Source organism: Mobula hypostoma, chromosome 6 (assembly GCF_963921235.1).
Source record: "Mobula hypostoma chromosome 6, sMobHyp1.1, whole genome shotgun sequence".
NCBI lineage: Eukaryota > Metazoa > Chordata > Chondrichthyes > Myliobatiformes > Myliobatidae > Mobula > Mobula hypostoma.
The window spans coordinates 183,862,821-183,882,420 of NC_086102.1; the positions used below are offsets into that span (position 1 = coordinate 183,862,821).

A 19,600-nucleotide genomic window follows, 5' to 3' on the forward strand; every position below is an offset into this window, starting at 1 on the left:
ATCATATCTACTGAAGCAAGAATGAAAGTAGACAGAGAAATAAGAAAAATTAAAGGTTATTTCAGCATCGTCCTAAAAAATACAGATGGCACAATTAACTAATCCAAAAACAATTACCATAGCCGTATGATGCCATTGATTCATCTGTGTCAGATATGCTTTGTTCCACAGTAGATTCGAGTGTTACTTTGTCTAGGCGGTGAGCACCTTCCACAGTCTGAGTTACAGATATACCTTTTTCCACTGTAGTTTTGAGTGTTGTATTGTCAAGGTGGTGACCACCTTCCACGTTTTTAGTTACAGTAGGAATTTCAAGATGCTGATGATCTTCTAAATTTAATTCAGACAGGTCACTTGAAAACTCCATCCCTGACATTTGATTGTGGTTTTCTTCAACTGTTGTGAATGAATTGTCAAGATCCAACATAAAGCTGTCCCGCAGTGTCTGTTTTGCAGGCTTTTTCACATTTTTCAACCAGGTAGATTGATTCAAACTTTTTTCCTTTTCCTTATTGTTTTTCATTCCTTCTTCCCAGTCCTGAGAACTTGTTTGAAGGATCTGGTTCATGTCCTTGGTGAATTCAAGCAAGGAGCCATTTGTACTGCCTTTTACTGGGCCATCAGCTCCATATTTAAGTGGATCATCTAAATTCAATGCTTGAGAAGATTTATAAGTTTTGGCATTCATTTTGTTCCGGTTCCTTTCATTCTGCTGAATGTCATAGCTCATACAAACTGAGAAGTAAGAGTAATCTATAACACCGTAAGTCAACATAAAGTTTATGCTGACTATTGGGGCAAGCACATTCACTTGTCCAATGAAGATAAATGCCATTGTCACAAGTCCTACAAGACATATTGCAGCCACAGGCGTTTTGTTTGGCCCCTTCTGAAATAAAAGCAAAATTTTTAAAATTAGTTTTGTACATAATGAAGTCCATGGTTTCTTATATTCATCACTCAACTAAGCACACAGGCAGATATTAAATAATTAAGGTTGCATTATAACGAATATTGTATTACAGTATAATCCAGTTAAAATGATTAAAGTTGGAAGGGAATAGAAAAGGGAATGGGTAATCCACAAAGACAATTCAATCGTCAGACAGGATTGGGTCCTGGATAATTAATGCAACTACAAAGAAAGCATGGCAGCATCTCTACTTTCTTAGGGGTTTGTAGAGATTCAGCATGACATCTAAAACTTCACAAACTTCTATAGATGTGTGGTGGAGAGTATATTGACTGGCAGTATCACAACCTGGTATGGAAACACCAATATCCTTGAATGGAAAATCCTACAGAAATTAGTGGATACAGACCAATTCACCCCAAGTACAGTAAATCCTTCTCCACCATTGAGCACATCTACATGGAATGCTGTTGCAGGAAAGCAGCATCCATCATCTGGGACCCCCACCACCCAGGGAATAGTCTCTTTTTGCTGCAGGTATCAGGAAGAAGATACAGGAGCCTCAGGACTCACAACACCAGGTTTAGAAACAGTTACTACCACTCAATCATCAGGCTCTTGAACCAAAGAGGATAAGTTCATTCAACTTTACTTGCCCCAACATTGAAGTGTTCCCACAACCAATGACTCACTTTCAAGGTCTCTTCATCTAATGTTCTAGATACTTACTACTTATTTATTATTATTATTTCTGTCTTTTTGTACTCGCACAATTTGTTGTCTTCTGCACTCTGGTTAAGTACCCAGATTAGGTGGTCTTTCATTGATTCTATTATGGTTATTATTCTATAGATTTATTGAGTCCGCCTGTAAAATATGAATCTCAGGGCTGTATATGGTGACATATATGTACTTTGATAATAAATTGACTTTGAACTTTGGACCTTGAACTTTGAATAAACATCTCAAATTTAGACTGATCCCTTGTTACTTTAGAAAGAACTTTAACCAGAGCATTCACAGGTAAGTTTATATTGGTAGCAAATTACACATTAAGACAAATTGCACAAAAAATGTGCACTCATTCAGCCCATATCTTCTCAAATTAGTAATTTAATTTTGAATGAATTAAAATTGTGGATGGCACTGACAATTAATTAGATTTAGAGCTAAGTTGTGCCATGAAAGATGAAACGAAAGGACTTCATTATGTACTGAGCCTTTCAGACCTGTGCAGGGCGCCAAAGAGTATTGGATGCCGAGGTTTTCGCAGCAGCCGAATTGGTTAATTGTTATTTATTGAGAGCCATTAATTATTTAGTTCTTTTTGTGTTTTTCTTGAACAACTCACTCTTTGCGATGCAGTCTCCTGGTGCTCTCTGCTTAAACCCGTTTATTTTGATAGGTGTGGGAATTCCATGTTATTTGTGTTACTTAAGTGGATGCCCAATTAGCGTTAATCGTGGGGTCCTAGCTTTGAGAATGTTATGTCTTGCGGTGTCGCTCGGCCAAGGCACTGATATTCTGCTGGAATTCTAATGAATAAATCCTGGTTGCCATCTCTACCTCAGAGTCTGTCTTTCCTCCATACTTGGTTCCAACGTTGTTAGCACACACTATGACACATACACTAATAATGAACTCCCATGGAGGGGCAATACTCTCCACAAACAATGGTTGGGCACCAATGATGCCAATTCTTCACGATTTCATTAAAATTCATATAAAAGCAAGTCCCTCATTTTCTGATCAGTACTTCTCAGGAACATTTACCCAGGAAACTATCCTGAAGTCTGTCCTATCTAATAGCTTCCAAGTTTCAAAAGATTTAAATTTACCCCAACTCAGTGAGACAAAAGGTTCTAGGACTGGGCGATGAACACTCTTCCTTCATGGGTTGGCTCCTTGGGAAATCTTGGAAAATTTATAGTCAAAGAATACTACAGCACAGAACCAGACCTTTTGGCCCATCTACTCAATGCTGGCCTGAACTTCTTTTTCCTAGTCCCAACAGCCTGTATCCAGTCCACTGGCCTTCTTACCCTTCTCATTTGTGTAACTAGAACCATAGAAACTACAGCACAGAAACAGGCCTTTTGGCCCTTCTTGGCTGTGCCGAACCATTTTCTGCCTAGTCCCATTGACCTGCACACGGACCATATCCCTCCATACACCTCCCATCCATGTATCTGTCCAATTTATTCTTAAATGTTAAAAAAGAACCCGCATTTACCACCTCGTCTGGCAGCTCATTCCATACTCCCACCACTCTCTGTGTGAAGAAGCCCCCCCTAATGTTCCCTTTAAACTTTTCACCCCTCACCCTTAACCGATGTCCTCTGGTTATTTTCTCCCCCTGCCTCAGTGGAAAAAGCCTGCTTGCATTCACTCTATCTATACCCATCATAATTTTATATACCTCTATCAAATCTCCCCTCATTCTTCTACACTCCAGGGAATAAAGTCCTAACCTATTCAACCTTTCTCTGTAACTGAGTTTCTCAAGTCCCGGCCAGATCCTTGTAAACCTTCTCTGCACTCTTTCAACCTTATTTATATCCTTCCTGTAATTTGGTGACCAAAACTGAACACAGTACTCCAGACTCGGCCTCTCCAATGCCTTATACAACCTCATCATAACATTCCAGCTCTTATATTCAATACTTTGATTAATAAAGGCCAATGTACCAAAAGCTCTCTTTACGACCCTATCTACCTGTGACGCCACTTTTAGGGAATTTTGTATCTGTATTCCCAGATCCCTCTGTTCCACTGCACTCCTCAGTGCCTTACCATTAACCCTGTATGTTCTACCTTGGTTTGTCCTTCCAACATGCAATACCTCACACTTATCTGTATTAAACTCCATCTGCCATTTTTCAGCCCATTTTTCCAGCTGGTCCAAGTCCCTCTGCAGGCTCTGAAAACCTTCCTCACTGTCTACTACACCTCCAATCTTTGTATCATCAGCAAATTTGCTGATCCAATTTACCACATTATCATCCAGATCATTGATATAGATGACAAATAACAATGGAGCCAGCACTGATCCCTGTGGCACACCACTAGTCACAGGCCTCCACTCGGAGAAGAAATACTCTACTACCACTCTTTGGCTTCTTCTATTGAGCCAATGTCTAATCCAATTTACCACCTCTCCATGTATACCTAGCAACTGAATTTTCCTAACTAACCTCCCATGTGGGACCTTGTCAAAGGCCCTACTGAAGTCCATGTAGACAATATCCACTGCCTTCCCTTCATCCACTTTCCTGGTAACCTCCTCGAAAAACTCCAATAGATTGGTCAAACATGACCTACCATGCACAAAGCCATGTTGATTCTCCCCAATAAGTCCCTGTCTATCCAAATGCTTGTAGATTCTGTCTCTTAGTACTCCCTCCAATAACTTACCTACTACCGACGTTAAACTTACTGGCCTATAATTTCCCGGATTACTTTTCGATCCTTTTTTAAACAACGGAACAACATGAGCCACTCTCCAATCCTCCGGTACCTCACCTGTAGACAGCGACATTTTAAATATTTCTGCCAGGGCCCCTGCAATTTCAACACTAGTCTCCTTCAAGGTCCGAGGGAACACCCTGTCAGGTCCCAGGGATTTATCCACTTTAATTTTCCTCAAGACAGCAAGGATCTCCTCCTTTTCGATCTGTACAGTTTCCATGATCTCACTACTTGTTTCCCTCAATTCCATAGACTTCATGCCAGTTTCCTTAGTAAATACAGATGCAAAAAACCTATTTAAGATCTCCCCCATTTCCTTTGGTTCCGCACATAGCTGACCACTCTGATCTTCAAGAGGACCAATTTTATCCCTTACAATCCTTTTGCTCTTAATATACCTGTAAAAGCTCTTTGGATTATCCTTCACTTTGACTGCCAAGGCAACCTCATGTCTTCTTTTTGGCCTCCTGATTTCTTTCTTAAGTATTTTCTTGCACTTCTTATACTCCTCAAGCACCTTATTTACTCCCTGCTTCCTATACATGTCATACAATTCCCTCTTCTTCTTTATCAGAGTTGCAATATCCCTTGAGAACCAAGGTTCCTTATTCCTATTCACTTTGCCTTTAATCCTGACAGGAACATACAAATTCTGCACTCTCAAAATTTCTCCTTTGAAGGCTTCCCACTTACCGATCACATCCTTGCCAGAGAACAACCTGTCCCAATCCATGATTTTTAGATCCTTTCTCATTTCTTCAAATTTGGCCTTCTTCCAGTTAAGAACCTCAACCCTAGGACCAGATCTATCCAAACTTCTCTTAAATGGTACATCTGAACCACATCTAAGACTTCCATTGGCAGCTCACAACAAAGATCAAAAGTTCAAAGGAATTTTATTATCAGAGTACAAGCCTGAGATCCATTTTCCTGCAGACACACTCAGCAAATAACTATTACAGAATCTATGAAAAGTCAGTCAGAGTGCAGCAGACAGCAAATTGTGCATATGAAAATATAAATAAATAGTAATAAATAATGAGAGCATGAAATAACAAGATAAAGAGCCCTTAAAGTGAAATTATTGTTACAGGAACATCACAATGGATGAACGAGTGAGCGTAGTTATCCCCTTTTGTTCAAGAGCCTGATGGTTGAGGGACAATAACTGTTCTTGAACCTGGTGGTGCAAGTCCTGAGGTTCCTGTACCTTCTACCTAATGGCAGCAGTGAGAAAATAACATGGTCTTGGTGGTGAGGATCTCTAATGCTGTTTTCCTATGATGGCGTTTGGTGTATATGTGCCCAATGGTTGGGAGGGCTGAATCCATTGCCTTTTGTAGGATTTTCCATTCAAAGGCATTGGGATTTCCACACTACCCTCCGAGTGAAGAAAATCCCTTCAGATTCCCCTTAAATATTTCACCTTTCACTCCAAACCATTGACCTCTAGTTGTAGTCACACCCAACCTAAGGGGGAAAAACCTGTGTGCATCCACCCTAGCAATAACCCCTCACGATTTTGTGTACCTGTATAATGCTTCTACCCTCTAAGGAATAAAGTCCTAACCTTTCAGGAAATAATAATTCTATATACAAAATCAATTTTTCTCCAAATTGTCCATAAGAACATAAGACATAGGAGCAGAATTAAGCCATTCAGTCCACTCAACACCATACACCTGTTTCTCGCCATAACCTTTGCTGCCCTGAGCAATCAGGAAGCTATCAACTTCCACCTTAAATATGCCTCCAGCGCAGTCAGTGGCAGAACATTACACTACGCACGGGCTAAAAAAATCCTCCTTACCTCTGTTTTAAAAGGTCACCCTCAATTCTGAGGCTGTGCCCTCTAGTTCTGGATACCCACACCATAGTAAACATCCTCTCCACATCCACCCTATCTAGTCCTTTCAACATTCGGTAGGTTTCAATGAGATCGTACCCTTTCCCTCCCCTCCCCCCCATCACCTTCTTCTAAATTCCAGTGAGTACAGGCACAAAGCTGCCAAACGCTCCTCATATGTTAACCCCTTCATTCCTGGAATCATCCTGGTGAACCTCCTCTGGGCTCTCTCCAATGACAACACATCAGTTCTGAGATATGGGGCCCAAAACTTTTGACAATACTCCAAGTGCAGCCTGACTAGCGTCTTATAAAAGCTCAGCATTATCTCCTTGCTTTTATATTCTATTTTCCGTGAAATAAATGCCAACATTGCATTTGCCTTCTTTACCAAAGACTCAACCTGTAAATTAACCTTCTGGGATACTTGCATGAGGACTCCTATGTCCCTCTGCACCTCTGATGTTTGAACCTTCGCCCCATTTAGATAATAATCCGCACTATTGTTTCTTCTACCAAAATGCATTATCATACATTTCCCAACACTGTATTCCATCTGCCACTTCTTCGCCCATTCTTCCAATTTGTCTAAGTCCTGCTGAAATTGCATTGCTTCCTCAGCACTACCTACCCCTCCACTTATCCTCTTATCATCCGCAAACTTTGCCACAAAGTGATCAATTCCATTATCCAAATCATTGACAAACAATGTGAAAAATAGCGGTCCCAATACTGACTCCTGAGGAACACCACTAGTCACTGGCAGCCAACCAGAAAAGGCCCCTTTTATTCCCACCCACTGCCTCCTGCATGTCAGCCATTCCGCTATCCATGCCAGTATCTTTCCTGTAACGCTAGACGATTTTATCTTGTTAAGCAGCCTCATGTGTGGCACCCTATGAAATGCCTTCTGAAACTCCAAGTAAGTGGTATCCACTGCCTCTCCTTTGTCCACCCTGCTTGTTACTTCCTCAAAGAACTTTAACAAAATTGTCAGGCAAGATTTCCCTTTACAGAAGCCATGCTGACTTTGACTTATTTTATCATTAGTCTCCAAGTACTCCAAAATCTCATCCTTAATTATAGACTCCAACACTTTTCCTACCACTGAGGTTAGGCTAACTGGCCTATAATTTCCTTTCTTTTGCCTTCCTCCCTTATAAAACAGTGGAGTGACATTTGCAATCTTCTAGTCCTCTGAATGCCAGAATCAAGTGATTCTTGAAAGATCATGACCAATGCATCCATTATCTCTTCAGCGACCTCTCTCAGGACTCTGGAATATAGTCCGTTTGGTCCAGGTGACTTACCCACCTTAAGCTGACTCAGAAGACCTGGGTTATTAGACAGCACCCAATCTAAGATAGCCTTTCCCCAAGTAGGCTCAAGCACAGGCTGCTCTAAAAAGCCATCTCATAGGCATTCAACAAATTCCCTCTCTTGTGATCCGATACTAACCTGATTTTCCCAATCCCCTTGTATATTGAAGTCCCCCATTACATTTGTGACATTACCCTCATTACATGCCTTTTTCAACTCCCTTTGCAACCCCACATCTTGGCTACGACTTGGAGGCCTATATATGATTCTCATAAGGGTGTTTTTACTCTTGCAGTTTCTTAACTCCACCCACAAAGATTCAACATTCTCTGACCCAATGCCACCTCTTTATAAAGATGTAATTCCATCTCTTACCAACAGAGCCACACCACTGCCTATGCCTTTCTGCCTGTCCTTTCGATATAAAGTATACCCTCTGATGTTAAGTTCCCAACTTTACCTTTCTTTCAGCCATGACTCAGTGATGACAACGTCATACTAACCAATCTCTAATTGCGCCACGAGTTCGTTCACCTTATTCCGAATGCTACGCGCATTTAAGTATCTTCAGTCCTGCATTCCAAATTAACTCTTTTTTTCTGCATTTGGCTTGTCCTTCCTTACATTCATATTACACCTATCATCTACTTGTAAACCTGCTGGCCCATCCTCAGCTCTATCATACTGGTTCCCATTCCCCTGCTATATTAGTTTAAACCACTCCCAACAGCTCTAGTAAATCTGCCCGCAAGAATATTGGTCGCACTCTGATTCAAGTGCAATCCATCCCCTTTGTCCTAGGAACAAAGCTTCATTCTAACTTAAATATGTTTTTTTAGTGTGTGAAAATTATTTCCATACCATGGACAGAAAGCACTAGAATAATTAGTACAGAATGACTGCCATATTTGGCGGGGGGTGATGGAATGTGACTGGTAAACACCCTAAACTGAGCTAAAATAGTCCAAACTAATTCCACTTTAGTGCTTTGACATGATAAAGTCGGGGTTGCTGCCAAGTAGCTTCAGCTGTGTACTGATGCTACACACAGAAAGCAAACAAGCATTGAATTGAGTCCAAAACCATCTCCTCCATGTATTTCCTTGCATATTTGCTCCATTAACAATTCAAAACTGAACCTCCGATCCTTTTTTTTTCTTTTTAAATCTTTTTATTGAATAAGTATACAAAAAGGTAAACCATATAAACATTAATACAATGTTAAAATATAATAAAATTCCAGAAGGTATCAATACCAAAAAAAATACTACAAACAATGTAATTTAAACATAAAAAACCAAGATAACATAATAGTATACTAAATTTTATATATATATCAATGGAAAAAAAAGAAAAAAAAAACCTCAAAAAAAAAACCCACCATGCAACTAACTAAAAGCAAAGCAAAGCAATGGGCTAACTTGAAACCAAACAGAGTTAAACTTAAAATCACGTCCTCAATCCCGACCTCCATTAAAAACAGTGAACTGAACCTCCGATCCTGACTGGATTTCTGCTCTAACTACTTGACTGATCTGAAGCAGAACCATTTCACCCATAGCACGGGACACATACTCAATGAAACGAGGAGGATTTCAGGGCAACATACATCAAAGTTGCTGGTGAACGCAGCAGGCCAAGCAGCATCTATAGGAAGAGGCGCAGTCGACGTCGACTGCGCCTCTTCCTATAGATGCTGCTTGGCCTGCTGCGTTCACCAGCAACTTTGATGTATGTTGCTTGAATTTCCAGCATCTGCAGAATTCCTGTTGTTTAGGATTTCAGGGCAGCAAGGTAGCGTAGTGGTTAACACAACTCTTTACAGTCTGTGCGATGCGGGTTCAAATCCCGCTGCTGTCTGTTTGGAGTATGTACATTCACGCCATGACCGCGGGGGGGTTTTCTCCGGGTGCTCCAGTTTCTGCCCACATTCCAGAGACATACCAGTTAGCGGGTTACAAACATGAGAAAATCTGCAGATGCTGGAAATCCAGAGCAACACACACAAAATGCTGGAGGATCTCAGCAGGCCAGGCAGCATCTATGGAAAGACTAAACATTCGACATTTCGGGCTAAGACCCTTCATCAGGACTGCATCAGGTTGGTAGGTTAATTGGTCATTGTAAATTGTCCCATGATTTGGCTCGGGTTAAATCGGAGGTTGCTGGACAATGCAGCTCAGAGGGCCAGAAGGCCGTATTCTGTGCTGTGTCTCAATAAGTAAATAAAATTTCAAAGTCAAAGTCAAATTTACATGCATGCACAGGTGTAATGAAAAACTTACTTGCATCTTACATATAATCAACCTTTACAAGAAAAACATAAATTATACCGAATTTTTTACAAGAAGGAGCACAATTAAAACTAATAATAGTCCACTTGAACGCAAAGTTCTCTAAGCAATCATAGTGTCACTTAACAGTAGTGATGTGGATTTTAATGAGACTAGACTGTTTTTGAATCACAGTCCTTGAGATTAAATAACATGGTTCAACTTTGCCACTAAAAAGCTGGACAAACAGTCAAACCATATAAATATATGGTTTTTATATTTAAGAGAAATAAGTAAATATAGGGAAATAAAGTCAATTAACTTTATGTCAGTGACAGAGAAGTCAGTAAAATTCTCACTTGAAAATGTAACAGGGAAACATTTGCAAATTGAACTGATAATAAGGAGTACCATCACAAGTTTCCAAAGAGTATGTCGCACTTGATCAAGCTTATTATAGGGTCATAAAGTTGTAGATTATAGATCACAGATTTGTGCAGCAAAAAACACCCCTTCGGTGCACTATCGTCCAGGTAGAGCATCATGCCGATCTGTTCATTCATTCATTATGTGCTGTGTCGTATAACGTAGGCAATTGTGGTCTATGACCAGGATTGTTCTTGGAAATTTTTTCTACAGAAGTTTATTATTGCCTTTTTTCTGGGCAGTGTCTCTACAAGACGGGTGACCCCAGCCATTATCAATCCTCTTCAGAGATTGTCTGCCTGGCGTCAGTGGTCGCATAACCAGGACTTGTGACATGTACCACTGCTTCCATGGCTTAACATGACCCTGATGGGGAGGGTGGGAGGGTGGGGGAGTGGGGGCACAGCTACACCTTGCCCAAGTGTGACCAGCAGAGGGAAAAAGCCCCTTTCCACCGCACCACCTATCTATATGAAGCCCATTAATCCAATACCCCTCTATGCCCTATTCATTCAATTACCTGTCAAAATACCTCATTAAATGTTCTTAGCATTCCTGTCTTCACCACTTCCTCTGGCAGCTCATTCCAGATACGAAATAATTTTTGTGAAAAACTAACTCCTCAGAAATCCTTTAACCTCTTCTTTCTCACCTTAAAGCTGTGCGCTGTAATTTTATCTCCTCCTACCCTGGGAAACAAACACTGGTTGTCTACCCTATCTGTGCTTATCATAAGTGTATGCATTAATATTGTTTCATTCTTCATGTGGCGGTTTGGAAATGCGTCTCTTCCATCGGAAGTGTAAGGCGCCTCTTCCCTCTGCTGGACTGCAGGTCACCCTTGGGCAAGGTGTAGCACCTTGAAGAGCATTGATAATGGCTGGGGTCACCCATCTTGTAAAGACACTGCCTAGAAGAAGGCAATGGAAAACCACTTGTGTCAAAAAATTTGTCAAGAACAATCATGCTCATGGATAGACCTGATCACACACATCATACGACACAGCATACAATGAAGAAACAATTATGTTACCTCACTCCGAGGTAAAAAAGATCCCGCCTATCCAATCTCTCCTGATAATTCAGCCCTTTCAATCCAGGTAACATACTTGTGAAACCTTACTGCACCCTCTCCAGCTTAATCATATCTTCCCTACAGAGCATTGATTAGATCTGTACACAATACTCCCAGTGCTGCCTACCCAACATTTGTTACACCTGTGACACGGCATCCCAACTCCTATGCTTAACATCTCTGTCAATGAAGACAAGCAGTTCCTCACCATCCTGTCTACCCACTTTCAAAGAAATATGTACTTCTATCCCAATGATTATCTGTTCAACACTCCCCAAGGACCTGTCATTTCACAGTTTATGTCCTGCACTGCTCTATGTTCCCAAAATGGCATCATTCTGCACGGTCCGTGTTAAGTTCCACCTGCCATTCACTTTGCTCCGTTTAAATTGATTCTGTTACATCTAATGGCTAATTTATTTCACTTTTAACCTGTAGATTCCCTAAGCTTTTTTTAACTGTTTGCACTATTTGTTCTTTTTTTCCCGCACGTCCAGTGTTTGATGGTCTTTGTTGTATGGAGTCTTTTAACAAGTGCTATTGTGTTTCTATGTTTTGTGGCTGCCTGCAAGAAGACAAATCTCAAGGTTATATATTTTATACATACTTTGACAACTAATGTACTTTGAACTTTGACTTTTTCCAGTTCATATGAACCATCGTGTAACTCAGCCAGTTCCATCATGGGCACCAGCCTCACCTGCATCCAGGACACCTTCAAGGAGCGATGCCTCAAAAAGGTGTCATCCATCACTAAGGACCCCCATCAACCAGAACGTGCCCTCTTCTCATTGCTACCATCAGGGAGGACATACAGGAGCCATACGTACATACATACACATTTAATTGTAATTCACAGTTTTTATTATTATGCTTTGCAATGTACTGCTGCTGTATTACAACAAATTTCACAATAGATACCAGTGACATTAAACCTGATTTGGATCCTGAAATGCATAAATACCATATTAGGAAGCTTATTGACCTCTTCCTTGGCTTTTTGGGGCATCTATTGGAAGAAGGTAGACTGTCATCATATTGTAATGAAGCAAAAACCAGATTCAACCAGATCAGAGTAAATTTGATAGGGCAATATAGGAGTATTGCAATTAGCCTCAGGTTATCACATAGAGGCATAGAAACCTACGGCACATTACAGGTCCTTCGGCCCACAATGTTGTGCCAAGCATGTAACCTGCTCTAGAGACTGCCTAGAGTTTCCCTACTGCATAGCCCTCTATTTTTCTAAGCTCCATGTACCTATCTAAGAGTCTCTTAAAAGACCCTATTGTATCCGCCTCTACAACCTTTGCTGGCAGTGCATTCCACGCATCGACCACTCTGTGTGAAAAACTTACCTCTGACAACCTCCTTGTACCTACTTCCAAGCACTTTAAAACTGTGCCCTCTCGTGTTTGCTATTTCAGCCCTGGGAAAAGGCCTCTGGCTATCCACACGATCAATGCCTCTCATCATCTTATACACCTCTATCAGGTCACCTCTCATCCTCTGTCGCTCCAAGGAGGAAAGGCCAAGTTCACTCAACCTATTCTCATAAGGCATGCTCTCCAATCCAGGCAACATCCTTGTAAATCTCCTCTGCACTCTCTCTATAGTATCCACATCCTCCCTGTAGTGAGGTGAGCAGAACTGAACACAATACTCCAAGTGGGGTCTAACTGAATTACAGAGCTGTAACATTACCTCATGGCTCGAACTCAATCCCATGGTTGATGAATGCCAACACACCATACACATTCTTAACAACACAGTCAACCTGTGCAGCAGCTTTGAGTGCCCTATGGATATAGACCCCAAGATCTCGCTGATCCTCCATACTGCCAAAAGTATTACCATTAATATATTCTGTCTTCAAATTTGACCTTCCGAAATGAACCACTTCATACTTATCTGTGTTGAACTCCATCTGCCACTTCTCAGCCCAGTTCTGCATCCTATCGATGTCCCACTGTAACCTCCGACAACCCTCCAGACTATCCACAACAACCCCAACTTTTGTGTCATCAACAAACTTACTAACCCACCCTTCTACTTCCTCATCCAGGTCATTTATAAAAAATCACAAGGAGGAGGGGTCCCAGAACAGATCCCTGCAGGACACCACTGGTCACTGCTCTCCATACAAAATAGAAACCATCTACAACCACCCTTTGTTTTCTGTGGGCAAGCCAATTCTGGATCCGCAAAGCAAGGTCTCCTTGGATCCCGTGCCTCATTATTTTTTGAATGAGCCTTGCATGGGGAACCTTATCAAATGTCTTACTGAAATCCATATACTCTACATCCACTGCTCTACCTTCAACAATGTGTTTTGTTACATCTTCAAAGAATTCATGACAATGCCATGCTGACTATCCCTAATCAGATTATGTCCCTCCAAATGCTCATAAATTCTGCTTCTCGGGATCTTCTCCAACAACTTGCCCACCACTGAAGTAAGACTCATTGGTCTATAATTTCCTGGGTTGTCTCTACTCCCTTTCTTGAACAAGGGAGCAACATTTGCAACCTTCCAATCCTCTGGTACTTCTCCCCTCCCCTCCCTTCACAAAGGCTCAGTAATCTCCTCCCCTGCTTCGCACAGTAGCCTGATGTATATCTCGTCCAGTCTCGGCAACTTATCCAACTTAATACCTTTCAGAAGCTCCAGCACATCCTCTTTCTTAATGTCTATATGCTCAAGCGTTTCAGTCCACTGTAAGTCATCCCCACAATTGCCAAGGTCCTTTTCACTGGTGAATACTGAAGCATTAAGTACCTCCGCTACCTCCTCTGGCTCCATGCATGTTTCCACTCTCGCTTCTGATTGGTCTTATTCTCACATGGCTCATTCTCTTGCTCTTCACATGCTTGTAGAATGCCTTGGAGTTTTCCTCAATTCTTCTCACGGCCCCTTCTTGCTCCCCTAATTTCATTCCTGAGCTCCTTTCTGGCACCCTTGTAATTTTCTAGAGATCTAGCAGTACCTAGTTTCTTGAACATTTCATAAGCTTTTCCTTTCTTCTTAACTAGCATTTTGTACATCTTTTGTACACCATGGTTCTTTTACCCTACCATCCTTTCCCTGCCTCAATGGAACACACCTATGCGGAATGCCATGCAAATCTTCCCTGAACATTTGCCACATTTTTGCCGTGCATTTCCTTGAGAACATCTGCTCCCAATTTATGTCCCAAGTTCCTGCTTAATAGCATCATATTTCCCCCTACCCCAATTAAATGTTTTCCCAAATTGTCTGCTCCTATCCCTCTCCAGCACCATGGTAAAGGAGGTAGAATTATGATCACTACCTCCAAAATGCTCTCCCACCAAGAGATCTGACACCTGACCAGGTTCATTTCCCAATACCAGATCAAGTACCGCCTCTCCTCTAGTTGGCTTATCTACATATTGCATCAGGAAACCTTCCTGAACACACCTAACAAACTCCAACCCATCTAAATCCATTGGTCTACGGAGATGCCAGTCAATATAAGGAAAGTTTAAATCACCTATCACAACAACCCTATTATTATTGCATCGTTCCAGAATCTGCCTCCCTATCTGCTCCTCAATATCCCTGTTACTACGGGGGGGCGGGGGGGGGGAGTCCATAAAAAACATCCAGTAGAGTTATTGCTCTCTTCCTGTTTCTAACTCCCACCCACAAGGACTCAGTAGACAATTCCTTCATGACTTCCTCCTTTTCTGCAGCCGTGATACTATTCCTGATTAGCAGTACCACTCCCCTACCTCTTTTGCCTCCCTCCCTGTCCTTTTTGAAACACCTAAAGCCAGGCACACTCAGTTGGCATTCCTGCCCCTGAGACATCCACGTCTCTGTAATGGCCACAACGTTATAGTTCCATGTATTGATCCGCGCTCTAAGTTCATCCGCCTTGCTCATGTTACTCCTTATATTAAAATAGACACATCTCAAACCATCTGGCTGAGTGTTTCTTTGCTTTATCATCTGCCTATCCTTCCTCAAAAACTCCCGACGAGCTGTCTCTACTTGTGCACCAACCGCTCCATCCCCTGCCTCTTCACTTCAGTTCCCACCCCCCTGTAAATCATGATGAGAGATGAAATGAACTGCGGTGATTATTGCTCAGATTGTTATTCTGTAATCCTGCTGGAGGAGTACATGCACACAGATGTCTGTCAAGTGTATTAAGCTCCATATAATCAAACAGTCTTCTGAGACCGACTGTCAAGGTTTTCAGATGAGTAACAGCCACACTAAGTATTTTTCTAAGGCACTCACTGTGAAATCATATCCAGCAACAGCTTCACAGATCTTGGAAAAATGGTGTTTATTTTTAAAAGCTGTTTGTGGTTATTAACTTGTTAGAGTATTGTCTTTCACAGCCTGCATGAAATAAAATCTGTTTTTTAAAATCCAAAACAAACAATTAACATTTAAAATAAGTGAAGGTGCTCAGCATGTTGTATATCAGGATTGTCTTGAAAAAGTGATTTCTCTTGATTATAGCTCTTCTTTATTACCATGTTTTAGTGGATTAATATTGGTTCTGGTCGTATTTTTATTGCTTTTGTGGTTGGCAGAAGCATGCTGAATTACGTCAGCAAGCATAAGGCTGATGTAATGTACATGCATAAACATATGATAAACACAGGAGATTCCGCAAGTGCTGGACATCCGGAGTACATACACAAAATGCTGGAAGAACTCAGCAGATCAGGCAGCATCTATGGAAATGAATAAACAGCAGAGATTCTGCAGATGATGGAAATCTGGAGAACGCACTCAAAATGCTAGAGGAGCTCAGCAGGTCAGGCAGCATCTACGGCAGGGGTTCCCAACATTTATGAATGCCACGGACCAATGCCATTAAGCAAGTGGTCCATGGACCCCAGTCTGGGAACCCCTGGCTATTGGAGAGGAATAAACCATTGACATTTTGGGCTGACCCCTTTCACCAGAATTCATTTCATTTTGTTAATAGAAAGAAGTAATTTTGCATTCCCTCTCTCCCTAAACCTGTACATATCCAGACATTCTTTTAACTCTTTCTTTGAACAACAGTTCCACACAAGAAACTCCATTCTCTGACTCTAAACTGTTGGATAACTTGTCCAAACTTCCAACCCTGAACCCTGGATGAACAGAACTCTCATCAAGAGCTAAAGTGTGCAATTGCTAACTTTACCTTCTCCCTCTCTGTGACAACAGTTTTCAATTAAATCAGTGTGTTCAGCATACTGTTGCCATAAGATGAACCTCAAACCATTTCACCAAGCCATGGTTAAAGCAGTCTCTACCACGTCAGTAACAGTGCCTTTCCTCTCTTCTGACTCAGTTCATCCAATGCTGAAATCTTCATCCCTGCCTTTATGAACACTTGGCTAGTACAATGCACAATAGGCATGAATCTCAAAATACCTAATCTAAGTTATGGCTCACCTTTTCCACATATCACTCCTGTGCTCCATCACATAAAGCAGCTTCCATTTACCCAAAGCCTTTGTTTTAAAATTATGTCCTAGTTTCCATTATCTATACACCTGAAAATCTTCCTCTCTCCATGATCTTCTCAAATCCTCTAACTCCATTGCATCTACTTTCCTCCAGATGCCCCCTTTCAACCATCCTTATTTTTCGTTGTGTCACAGCTGATGGCCTGTTTTCAGTTGCTCAGATGATAAGGCCTGGAATTTTTTTCTCTAAACTTTTCTTAAACACTTCTTAAAATCTATTTTCTTTATATCTGTCCCAAAATCTAATGAGGCTTGATATTAGATTGGATTGGATATCTCTCCTGTGTAACATCCGAGTCTTGCTATATGAAAGTCGCTATTTGAATGAAAGTTGCTGTTGTTCTATTTCTGATATTTGTTGTTTAGTGACAGTAGTTTGTTCGTTCATTATGTGCCGTGTTGTATGATATGGGTGATCATGACCATGATTGTTCCTGGGCAATTTTTCTACAGAAGTGGTTTGCTGTTGCTTTCTTCTGGGCAGTGTCTTTACAAGACGGGTGACTGCAGCCATTATCAATACTCTTCAGAGATTGCCTGCCTGCGTCAGTGGTCGCATAACCAGGACTTGTGATGTACACCACTGCTCCCATGGCTTAACTTGACTCTGATGGGGGGGGGCTGTGGAGGGGGGCTAAGCAGGTGCCACACCTTGTCCAGGTATGACCAGCAGAGGGAAGGAACCCCTTCCACCTCCTTGAATGGAGACGTCTCCACTCTGTCACCAAAATATTATATATTATAATAAGAATATATAAATGTAAAATAAATAAATAGTGCAGAGAGCAAAATAGTGAAGTAGCTTCTATGGGTTCATGGACCTTTCAGGAATCCAATGGCAGAGGGGAAGAAGCAGTTCCTAAGATGTTGAGTGTGCCTCTTCAGGCTCCTCTAACTCTTCCTTGATGAGGAGAGGGCATATGTCCTGGGTGGTGATGGTCCTTCATGATGGATGCCCCCTACATGAGGCACTGCCTTTTGAAGATGCCCTCGGTGTTGGGGAGGCTGAGCTTACAGCCCTGCATAGACTTTTCCAATCCTGGCCAGTGGCCGCTCCATACTGAACCAGTCGGAGCACGTTCTACCTTACGTTACGCCCGTGAGTAAGCGAACTGCAGCGGGTGCAGGGCCTTGCTCAGGCAGGGGTTAATTCTCACCGTGATTTGTCCTTGCCATACGACTTTTATTCATATTATTGGAAAGAAATCCAATCTACAGTATTATCTCAAGTTACCTCCAGCTAAAAAGATTTCAGAAATAAAGGTTTAGTACTGGGAAAGAAAATCTCGATTGAATTACTTGATTGTTATGCCATTCCAGCAAATTATGAGTGCATATAATCATATCAGACATTAAGGCAGAGGATAATTGGATCTGCTTCGTAAACATAGGCATTGGTTGATATCGTGTTTCCCTTTTCCTTCTCTCTTATCACCCTTTTCTCTTGTTAGAGTATTGGAATCATAGGAAAGTATGGCACAGGAACTAGTATTTCAGCACATCTAGTCCATGCCGAACCATTTAAGCTGCCTTCTCCCATCGACCTGCTCTGGGACTACTGTGCTCCATATGCCTACCATGCATGTACCTGTCCTAATATCTCTTAAACGTTGAAATTGAGATCGCATGCACCACTTGCACCAGCAGTTCATTCCACACTCCCACGACCCTCAGAGTGAAGAAGTCTTCCCTCATGATCCCCTTAAACTTTCACCTTTCACCCTTAACCCATGACCTCTCGTTATAGTCCCAGCCGGTCTCTGTGGAAAAAGCCTGCGTGCATTTACCCTATCTATACTTCTCATAATTCTGTACTATCCCATTGTAAATGGATTACAAACTGGAAACTCTGACTCTTCTGGAATCAGATTTGTGGTAGAATACCCAAACCTGACAATTTCCAGCATTTTTAGGAACTATTGGACAACTAATCTGACTACTTAATAGAAAGGCAGACAATACAATAAGAGCTAAGATTCTTTCTTTTGATCTACAGACTTGAAAATGAGAGATCCTCCCTTTGGAACATTAAACCAACAGCCAATCTACCTGCTCTAATGGACCTAAGCTACCTCTCTGTGTGCTGGAAAATACTAATCACAATATCACAAAAGCTTGTTACACTCTTGCTGTGTGGAGGCAAGGAAGTATTGTGCTTGGCATAACACTATACATCACCAGCTATTACAAATGTGGTTCAATTCCCACTGCGGTCTATAAGGGGTATGTGCACTCTTCCTGTGATCACCTGGGTTACCTCGGTGCACGGTTTCCTCTCACATTCCAATGACATACAGGTTAGGGTTAGTAGGTTGTGGGCTTGATATGTGGGTGCCAGAGGCATGGGGGTGTTTGCAGGCTGCCCCCATCATATTCTCAGACTGTGATGGTCAGATTAATGAAATTTGCCTAACACAGTTTAGAATATGCACTGCATAATAACTGCTTGTGTGTCGAATTGTTCATGTTTTGATGTACATGCAACAAAATAGTCTAATCTGTGGAATTTACCTTGTACTAACGGTCATCTCCCATATTCAAACTGACTATAATATCTCATTGGATGTTTGAATATCATAAACCCTTCATTGGCTGCAAACCCCAACAACAGAGTTTTACTTAAACTCGCTATTAAATGGAGTTCGACCATAACAATATGAAGTATGCACTCACAGTACCTGCATCAAGCTTGTGTGTAGATTTTTTCTTGCAATTGGTCTTTAATAATATAAAGCTACCTTCAAGTTAGGTATGAAATTATTTTTCAATATCTCACA

At 41.5% G+C, this 19,600-nt stretch overlaps 1 protein-coding gene across 3 annotated transcripts in view; it reads right to left on the reverse strand.

The window, feature by feature from the left end:
- slc12a8 (solute carrier family 12 member 8) overlaps nucleotides 1-19,600 on the reverse strand; it is a 148,818-nt gene that overhangs the window by 31,086 nt on the left and 98,132 nt on the right. For all 3 annotated transcript variants that reach the window (XM_063050152.1, XM_063050151.1, XM_063050150.1), the window contains exon 10: nucleotides 118-889. In XM_063050152.1, the coding sequence (XP_062906222.1) occupies nucleotides 118-889 (772 nt within the window). The remainder of the gene's footprint in view (nucleotides 1-117; nucleotides 890-19,600) is intronic.